At 44.5% G+C, this 10,429-nt stretch overlaps 1 protein-coding gene across 1 annotated transcript; it reads left to right on the top strand.

Moving 5' to 3' along the window:
• The first annotated feature begins 2,705 nt into the window (after positions 1-2,705).
• Positions 2,706-10,330, top strand: LOC112278213 (ethylene-insensitive protein 2). The gene is made up of 6 exons (XM_024511370.3): positions 2,706-3,908; positions 4,214-4,300; positions 4,733-4,843; positions 5,139-5,537; positions 5,721-9,050; positions 9,274-10,330. Exons 1-6 carry the CDS (start codon positions 3,630-3,632, stop codon positions 9,793-9,795), a joined length of 4,728 nt encoding a protein of 1,575 aa, XP_024367138.1. The 5' UTR covers positions 2,706-3,629; the 3' UTR covers positions 9,796-10,330.
• The last annotated feature ends 99 nt before the right edge of the window (positions 10,331-10,429 follow it).

Genomic DNA, 10,429 nt, shown 5'->3' with positions numbered 1-10,429 from the left:
AAATATAGTTGTAATTTTTTATACACTTATAACATTTCTTTGGTATTGCAGACACATAATGAAGTAAATTGTGTGTTGTTTAATTAAAAAAATACAAATTATAATCTATTTTATAAATTGAAATCATATTGTTATTTTGACTTGTTTTTAGATTCATGCATTTACTAAATAGATTCATATTTGATGAATAATATGGTTATCATGGTGAATGTGATTAATTTTTATTGGATGCAAATCCAATAGTGGAGAAATGAATCTAAAGGTTTTTTGTTTTTTTGTTTTTTTTTTTTGTTTTTTTTTTTTTTTGTTTTTTAATGATGATTAGGATGGATGAGTTGATTTAGTAAAAATTTGGGTCTATTTAACATTCTCATATATATATATATATATATATATATATATATATACATATATATATGTTCATTTTATTTAAATAAAAATAAACTAATTTAAAAATTATTGATAAATCATACTTTTCTATTTTTTATTTTATTTTATTTTAAAATATAAAAAATTAAAAAATAAAATAGTTTTCTAAATTGATTTTTAATTACTAAAATCACACAATTATTTGAAGATTTTAATATAACTTGAGATAAGGCATATAAAAAGATTATACCTAGAATCCAAAAAAGTTATCAAAATTGCAATAAATTTATTTTCAATTATAGAAAACTAAAATTTGTTTTATATTTACATACTTAAATATTTCAAATTTATTTTAAGCTTCAAAGCCTCTTTTTTTTTTTTTTTTTTTGAATTTTGAATTTTGAATTTGGCAATCCACTGTCTTTTATAATAAAACTCAAACTAGTTTATTAGTCTCATGCTAAAAAACATTTTGGAGAATTTTGAGTTGTTTAAAGACAATGTATACATGCTTTTCCCAAAAATACAAATACTACTATGGCAGTTAGATTTTTAATTAAGTAATAAACTAAAATTACTTGCCACACTATGAAGTTATATATATATATATATATACATATACATATACACACATATATACATATATTTCAAATTAAATGCACTATGTAATTAAATGTTTTTAGAGGTACATACATGTTTTCTTTCAATTTTAAAAAATTAGATGATTGAAGTTGTGTGTTATCTGTTTCATAAATAATTAACATCCTGGTGTAATTTATTGGTTTAGGATCCAATTCTAAGCTGTAAAGCTTGCATAATAATTTTTAAATATGGATAAGCAACATCTCATGAGAAAATAAAAATAAAACAGAAAAACGTCAACCACGCAGGCAGAAAAGGAGCAAAAAGCAAGAGGGACTATTCAATACATTGAACCTGCGAGCAGTCAGACTCGCAGGTCACTTTAAAGTAAACCCCACGGAGACACACCAACACTCACAAACAGACACGAGCCCCAGGGCAGGGCAGGACGGTGTGAAAGGGGATAAAAAACAACCGGATGCGGTGCAGCGGGGCCAGGCCGCTGAACCCGTCCAAGCACAGGGGAGTGTGGGGATCGGGACCGGGAAGGGAAACGAATGCCGAAAGCGGCTTCTGGTTCGGGTTTCGCAAAACCCGTGCATGCCACACTCGCACTGCGACGACGACGACGACGCGAATCGATCAGACACAAACAACAGCGCAATCCACACAAACAAATAGTGAATTCATGGAAGGGAGGGGTTCGCACTTGCGTCGCCTACAGTGCCACTCGCAACTTGAACAAGAGAGAGAGAGCGAGAGAGAGAGGGAGAGAGAGTGAGTGATCAGTGTGATCGCGGTCCCGCAGCGATGGAGTATTAGATTAACTATAAATGGATAGAGCATTCTATTCCTGTTATGGAGATGGGTTTTTGGGTATGTGCGGAGGTTTACCGCAGCGGGGCAGTGACTATCATTGTCCGGGAAGTCGGGGAAGGTGGTCATAGGGGGCTGAAAAATCCACCCAGCTGGGTTTCTAGGCCATGAGGAGGGAGTGAGGGAGCGAGAGAGAGGGGAGACTGACTCAATCGCGTGCTTTATTTTTTTTTTATTTGCTTTTGCCAGTTTCGGTTTCGGAATTTCATTATTTAGTTGGTGCACTGTAGCTGGGCACCCACGAGAGCCAATCTCCAGCCGGAGCCTGCTGTACTTGTGCATGACCGAATAGAACTCACGCATCCCCACGCATGCAGGTATTCTATCCCGAGCCGAGCTGTGCATTTCTCACAAAAAGGGATAACCTGCCATTCGCTGCTTCCCGTATTCGTACGTATGCGCGTCATCCGGGTCAACGAAAGTTGGGTCACTATCCCCGCCCTGCAACTTGCATCCCGTGACTCGAGGCCACGTCGGTTGATGCGTAAGCTCCAGTGGTTCTGCTTTTGCTTCATGTTGCGCGTCGTTTGCACGAGCGGGTAGATTGAGGTGGCCGTTTTGGTAGATGCGGTGGCCAAAGTCTATCAGCCCCCACTTGCGCGCAGTCTCGTAATGGAGGAGACGTAGGCACCGGATGTGGAATCTTCTGAAATGTTACATATGGGGCTCTGGGTCTGGGCATGGCAGCCGCGTTGCATAGGATATGTCGACGGGGTGGTGATTGAGGCAAGATTGGACCCAGTTTTGTGTTGGGGAAGGCGGGATACGAGAGAGCCACTGCCGTTCAGGAGTGGACTCCGTCGCTAAAATTGAGCAACGCCGTCTGCGGGTTTGTGCGGGTTTGGATTTGATTCTACTGTCCGACTTTCTTCGCCGCAAGTGGGCTACGAGCACATGTCAGAGAAGTGTCAGTTGGCGAAGTGGCACCAGGGGGAGGGATTTTTGGTGATGGGCGAGGTGTCCGAGTGCTTTGGACCTTACCTTTCCTTCCTTCGTTGTTTCTTTCTGTCTTTCTCGTGCTCAGGTGCACGCTGGTTACTTTCAGGGTTGCGAGCGATGGCACCTGTGATGATGCGATAGGGCAATGATGATTGAGCGATTGGGCTTCTTTAGATGTGTTGTTGCAGGCGGTGGAGGATTCGGAGACATGGGGTAGACATTTTGGGTTTCATTGTTTCTTGAATGGTGTTGGTCGGTTGTTTTATTTTTTAGATTTTTTTCGCGGCGTATTGGGTATGAGTGATAGAGAGGGTGGTTGATAACGATAGGGGGGGGGGGAGGAGGGGTTAGAATACAGGGTTTGTTGAGAGTGGATTTTCGTTGGACCTGATTGTTTCCCTTTGTAGATTCTTGGAGGGACGATTGTGAAAGATACTGTTGGGTTTGCGAGGTATGGAATATGCGTTGTAAGCGATCACTTCTACAGCGGTTGCACTTGTTCCCGAATCTGGAATTCTTCATTCTCTGCACGGGCGATGCACATTGGCACATTGGAACGTTTGAGTTGGTCTCTCAGTGATATGGTTTACTCGTAATTCGGCATGTTCTCATTGGCTGCTGCCAGTGGTGGAGTCGGTGCATACGCAGCAGGCTTGTGAGTTCACGGGTATTGAGTGAGTGTAGCCGCTCAACGCGATGATCAACTTTCGAGTGAGTTGCAGCATAAGAATGGATACACTCTGCTCGGGCTGTTGTGCCTGGGGTTTTTTTTGAGTAAGTCGGACCTAGTTGTAGTGGAGTTTTGGTTATGAAAGGTTTGTTTGTGTAAGGTTAACTAGGAGGCACCTGTTTCCCTGTTGGAAATGGCTCACGACGTGCCGCAACGGGTGGACACTTCATCACCCATGCCAAAATGGATGGACTCTTCGCCATCTATGGCAAAATATGTACCTGCTCTAGCTCCGATTGTCCTGATTGCGATAGGTTACATGGACCCTGGGAATTGGGCCAGCGCAATTGAGGGTGGCTCCAGGTTCGGATTTGAGCTTGTCTGGGTAGTGATTCTGTCCAACGTAATGGCAGCTCTTTTTCAAACACTCGCTACCCGACTCGGATTAGTGTCTGGGAAGCATCTTGCCGAGGTTCTTATCTTCTTACCTCAACTTTGGTTGCCTCGGGCTGTCTGTTGCATTGTACTTGGGATAAAAAGTGTAGCGTAGGTAAGTCTAGCTTGTTTTCCAGCGCACTTGTAACGACAATTGGATATTTCTAAACTAAAGGAATATTTTAGTCAATTGTATCTTAGGTAGACTTGTTTAAGACCGATCGTGTACTAAAAGCGAGTGGGTTTGTCAGTATCGTATACATGCATTCATACGTACATACGACTCCTGCAAACAAATATAGCTAATTATACGACTACCGTTCACCTAATTTTCCTTTGCAGATATGTCGTGAAGATTATCCCAGGCCCGTTTGCTTGTTGTTGTGGTTTCTCTCTGAAGTATCCATAATCGCTCTCGATCTGACAATGGTACGTTCGACCAATTTTTTTTGTGAACTGTGTTTTTTTTCCCTTTTTCTTTTTTGAGGGATGTAAATATTGTCTATTTACTGTTAACTAATTTAAGAATTGGTGGAATCGTTGCGTGTGCCCTAGGGGATTTCTGAAGTGCTGATTCTGTGTCTTAGATGATTTTGAATTTTCTATTATATCCGTTTTGAGTTTGTGAATGTGTGAATTCGACTCGTTTTGTTTTTTAGTGTTAAGATAGGGTTGGAAATAACCTGCTGCTGTTCCCTACTTGATAGCTGATTGATAGTACTTGTTAAACGACTTAAGTTTTCAAATTTTTTGTGCAAATTTTTTGCCTCTAAGTTTGGAGTGACGGCTTCAGTATTACTATTGAACTTTTTTTTTTGAAGCTGCCAATACTGAGAATTATATGCTTGTGGGCTCTGGCAGGTTGTAGGGACTGCTGTTGGCTTAAATTTGCTGTTTGGATTTCCGGTGCTGCCCAGCATTCTTTTGTTGGCTTTCGATGGTATCATTTTAATGATGGCTTTACCAATAGTGGTGAGACTTTCTTCTGAAGTCTAGCTCATTTCCTCATGGCATGGAGGTTTTTCTATGGATTTCTGTAGGATTGAGACGTAAATCGTACTTAATGTGATTTTAAAATCATATTGGGATGTTGGGAATTATCGGTTTCGGTTTAGCCGGATCGAGTCCTCTGTAAGAGTGTTGAAATTTTGTTGGTGGTGTGAGCTGTTGTGTAATGTGACGACTTTCACACGCATTTCGATTCGTGAGTTTCTCCATCACTACTGCACCCTCGACCTGACCTAATTGCTCAAGTTCTAATTTTCAGGGCGTGCACCGGGCGGAGTTGGCCGCTGGATGCATCGTTGGCGTAGTGATCCTCTGCTTTGGGTTAGGGACATTACTAAGCCGTCCATCAGCTTTCGCATTCCTTGGTGGCGTGTGGCCCAAAGTTCGAGGAGACTCTCTCTACACTGCTGTGGGATTGATTGGAGCAAATGTTGTTCCACATACATTTTATTTACATTCGGCTCTGCTTCAGGGGCAGCATAAACTTGGGAGTAAAGCAAAGGAATTAGTTGTTCAAGAGAACATGCGTGATACAATCGGAGCATTTGCAATCGCCATGCTTGCTAATTTAGCTGTATTGGTGGTAGCCGCCTCTACCTTCCACAACGTTGGCCTGGTTATTCTGACTCTCCAGGATGCATATGCACTGATGGAGCAGGTATTTTCTTTTTTCTCATTTGTGACATAAAGCCCGCGACTTTTGTGAATCCAGCAGTTGCTTTCGTGTGGTGTATGCATAGTATGCATTGTCTTTCGCTTTGCAGTGTGTCACGTTTAGATCTCATGACCTTGTTTTCACCAACCTCATTAGCTCTATTTTAATATGTTGAGCTTGGTGCAGATATTGAGTAACTCTATAGCACCAGCGGTATTTGGATTAGCTCTAATTTGTGCGGGTCAACTGTCTTCTTTGACGGGAACCCTCACTGGAAAGGTAACCATGGAGGGATTTTTAGATATGTCCATGGGACCGTGGCTGCATCGCTCTTTGGTGAGGGGGGCAGCAGTGATTCCCGCTGCTTTCTGCGCATGGCGTTATGGCAGTGAAGGTCTATATCGGCTGCTACTGTTTGCACAAATCATAATAGCTATGGAGCTTCCCTTTTCTGCCTTGCCACTTATCAAAGCCTCTGCATCAGAGGCTCGGATGGGATCCTACAAAATCTCTTCTCTTGTTGAAAGCGTAGCTTGGATCTCTGTTGCTCTTGTGGTAGCTGCAAACATCTGGATGGTGTTTGACGTCTTGCTGGATGAAATCGACGAGTTTGCTGGTTTTGCCGCTCACCTTGAGAGTCTTCTCGGGACGGATTCGTTTGGCCATTATGGAGAAGATACCTTGAACACTTCTGTTTTCGCTCTGGTATTGATCGGTATCGGGCTTTGCGTTGGATTCCTCATATGGTTGGTTGTGACACCGCTTCGCATCGATAGGATAGCTATGGAAAGGAAATGGGTTCAAGAGTATGAATTATTTGAAAGGAACGAGGTAATGCGTGGTAGTCAAGACATTGTTGAAGACTCACTGAGGGTAGTGGAATATCCCCCTGATCCGGCCATCACTGAAGTCTACGACATGATTCCAATTACCCAGGATGTTATGCTGGCCAATGATTTGTTAGATTTGGAATATTCTTCCAGGCCGGAGAGTGCGCTATCTGGCCTCGACGGTGACTCAGCGTTGGAGCTTGGGAGAGGGGAGGTCGGAAGAGGAGAGCTTGCCTTTTGGCCGTCAACAGTCAGCACTTCTAGTAGCGACATTGATGATTTAGTCTCCAAGTCGACAGAGCTGGCGTATCCCCCCGAACCAGTCCACGTGAATGATTTGAATCGTACATCAGATCTTAACACAGCGGCTGAACCCTTTATACCCGCTGCCAGAAAGCGGGTCGTTGATCCTGTTCTTATTTCTGCTGATACTCCCCATGTCGCTGACAATGAAATCCCACTGCAAGTTGTGGAACCGCCATTGGAAGTGACAATGGTCAATCAGTCGGAAGTTTCAGCTGCTTCTGAAGCAGTGGTACATGATTGGAATTTGAGTGACAAACCTAGTGAAGATGGCAAGTTGGTGAAAAGTTCGTCGTCTCCAGATGATGAGAGGAAGTTGGATCCGTCAATAGAGGTCACCTCCTCTGGTCATGACAGAAGTCATGTTCTCACAGAACCTGAGATTGCTGGTACTATAGAAACTTTCTTAAAGGATGCATCTCTTCCTTCTAAGAAAACGACAGAGACGAAGAAACCTCGTCCAAATCACGGATCGATTGCAGTTCGAAGGCAGGTTTCTCTAGCTGCAGATGACGTTGAGTCAATTGCTTTGAAGGAAGCAGAGGCTGAAGCAGATGCAGATTTGATAGAAAAAGACGACGATGAGGGTGATGATTTGGAACACGAGAACGTAGTTGTGGGACCTTTGTCTTACGGTACTTTAGGACATAGCTACAGTAACCTGACGTACGAGGGAACTGGTTCTGCCAGGAGTCAGGGCGCCAGGAGTGATGTAAGTGAAGGCAGTGTCGGTGGTAGTGGGAGTGGGAGCTTGTCACGTCTATCGGGGCTTGGACGAGCTGCGCGTCGACAGTTCGCTGCTTATCTTGACGAGTTTTGGGGTAAATTGTTCGACTTGCATGGACAGCCCATAGCTAGCAAGGTTGGCACGAGGACAAATGCGATTGGATCAACTGCTGGACCTCAATCGTCACCTTATGATAATCCCTGCATTCAAACAAGATCCGTTGATCCTGGTGCATACTTACCAAGGGTGAGCTCTCCTGCCGATGTTTGTTTGGGTGGAGAAAACAACGGGTATTCACTGCGTAATCAGCGGGAGCCATTAAAATCGACGAATAGTCTTCATCTGCCGGTGGACCAACACTTGGAGGATGCTTTTGCAAGAGCACAGTCACACACCACCCGGACAACCTCTTCCGGATTTCCTGGGCTTCCGGATTTCTCAGTCAGATCAGGAAGTTTGGGGTCGCCATATTTGCCTGAGCGCCAGTATTCCAGCATGCGCTTGCCATCGTTCTCAGAGGAGATTGATAGACAGCCCGCCACGATTCACGGTTACCACGTCCCTTCATTTCTTGGTGGTCGGAGTGCCACTTCAAGCCCTGCTAATAAGTCAACCAGGCCTATGTCATCTTTTGAAGTGTATGGTTCGGAATCGGTACGGACACTTTCTGGTCAAGCTAGTGTTCAGCAACCTCTAGGAATAGGTGTTCAAAGGGATTTCGAAGGATCTTTGTATGGTGGAGGTTTTCACGGGAGCTCGGAGGACGCTAGACAGTCTATTCGATCTATGAATGCTTTACCGAATAGGAGTGCCATGAACCATAGAGTCACTGGTGAAAGAGACTTGAACGGTCCTAAATCTTGGGACAGCAGGATGACCACCCTGGACCCCTTAGTGTATCGAGCAACAGGGGAGCTTTATCAACCAAGTTCGGGCCATTCGCCGATTGGCAGGCTTGGGAGCACGTCCAGAGGGGGAGCTCCGTTGTCATTTGATGACCTCTCTCCATCGGTGTCGCATAGAGATGGGTTTTCTATTCAATCTGCTCAGTCAGAGAATTCCTTATGGTCTCGGCAGCCCTTCGATCAATTGTTTGGGGGGGTTACGGAACGAACCACTGATGGTGAATCCGGTAGGTCCAGAGGTGGTTCTGGAAGCATGGGTTCAAGTCGGAGTGGGAACATCAATGGCAGGTCTGGGAAGACAGGTAGCGGCTCGGATAGCTTGTCAAATGCCTCCACCGCCTTCAGTTCTTGGCCAGATACAGATTTGGAGATGATGGATAACTTGAGAACTTGCATTTGCAAGCTTCTGTGTCTGGAAGGATCAGAGTGGCTGTTCCGTTTTGATAACGGGTCAGATGAGGACTTGGTTGCAGCTGTTGCAGCTGTTGAGAAAATGCATTTGGAAGCAGATGCTCCTGATAGAGTGTCCCGCAATGAACGCTGGCAAGCTCATGGCCGCCCTGTTTCATCACTTTTGAAATCCAGCAATGAGGCACGTAGAGTTAGCTACTGTGGCGAATCTTGTGTATGGGGAAAGGGCTTGCTTGTCAGCTTTGGCGTTTGGTGTGTCCACCGCGTACTTGAATTGTCTTTGATGGAAAGCAGGCCCGAGCTTTGGGGGAAATATACTTACGTGCTGAACCGGCTCCAGGTACCGCCTTGCTTTCAACAACGTATCATCTCTTGTTTCTGCGTAGTGTTGTTTTAGATGCCTGTTTAGTTTCACGAATGCCAGCTGCAAGCATAGCTTAGGCGAACTTTGACAGCGCATTTATGGAAGTTTCTAAGTTTTTTTTTTTTTCGTTTGATTCATTATCATTGCTTCATCTTCTATCAACTTATGTGTCACTAACGCTTATTCTGATGCTGATCAGGGTGTACTTGAGCCGGCTTTTTCCAAACTTCGCCTTGTCGCTCCAATGTGCAACTGTGTGCTGGAGGTTTCAGAGATTCTCAACATGCGAGCAGTGCGAGGGGGTTTAACCAAACAGGGATCTAACAGCTTCCGAGTAGATTCTTTAAATGGCGATCATTTAAACTCACCTCAGAGCAGTTATCCATACCCTTCGTCCTGGGGTCGGAATTCCAGCAGCACAAAAGGAAAAGGAGCAAGTGCAACTGTCTTCTTGGAGATGATTAAAGAGGTAGAGCAAGCAGTGGGGTCGCGGAAAGGTCGGACTGGTACCGCCGCTGGAGACGTTGCTTTCCCGAAGGGCAAAGAAAATTTGGCCTCAGTCTTGAAAAGGTATAAAAGACGCTTGGGGAACAAGCCCCCAGGTGCAGCAGGGGGTGGGGGAGGAGGAGGAGGCGGTGGTGGCGGAGGAGGAACTGGAGGAAGTGGGCGCAGAACCAACAACGGATATGCTCAGTCCCTTGTTTTTGCAGCATGTCTTTAGACTTTTGTGCTGTTATCCCTTGCAGAAGGGGTTGTTAAATTTATGCCATGGTACCACGGCCCACGATGACGAGGGGCTAAATATGTAAAGGCACGTGATGTACTCCCCAAGCTCCTCCCCTTGGAAGCCGTAAACCTCCGGGGATGACTTGTGACGATTATACGAGTATGCCCTTAGTATATCTGGGTTGTGGAGAATTTTTGTTTGGCGTTGATGCCACTTAGCAATGGGTACATCATTTTGAGTAGTTTGTGTCAGGGGCGTTGTTTTCCATTCTGTTCTGCTTTCAACTACTTCGTTCAGTAGAGCAGACTGATGATGTGGAGAAATTGCGAGTCGTCCCCAACATGCCACAGGGAGTTCGGTCATTCCCTCTGTAGTGTACACGCCTCGTAGTGGCTGATTGTAGAGATTTACTGTAGACAGGTGAAGAACGATTGAAAGAAAATGACTGTAACCGCACTTGTGTTTCAAAGTATCTCGTTTCACTACGTGAATACAAAGTCAGAATAGAGCTGGTTTTTGTAACCTTCAATGGCTTTCTCCCTTTCTTCAATGTTGCATCGTCTTCTTAGAATTCATGTCTCTGAAACCTGACGCAATCCTCGTAATTGAACTCGAATTTCACCTCACG

This window comes from Physcomitrium patens, chromosome 25 (genome assembly GCF_059467195.1).
Source record: "Physcomitrium patens ecotype Gransden chromosome 25, ASM5946719v1, whole genome shotgun sequence".
Classification (NCBI taxonomy): Eukaryota; Viridiplantae; Streptophyta; class Bryopsida; order Funariales; family Funariaceae; genus Physcomitrium; species Physcomitrium patens.
Note: the sequence above shows the minus strand (reverse complement) of the source record. Positions and strands in the feature narration are given on the sequence as shown.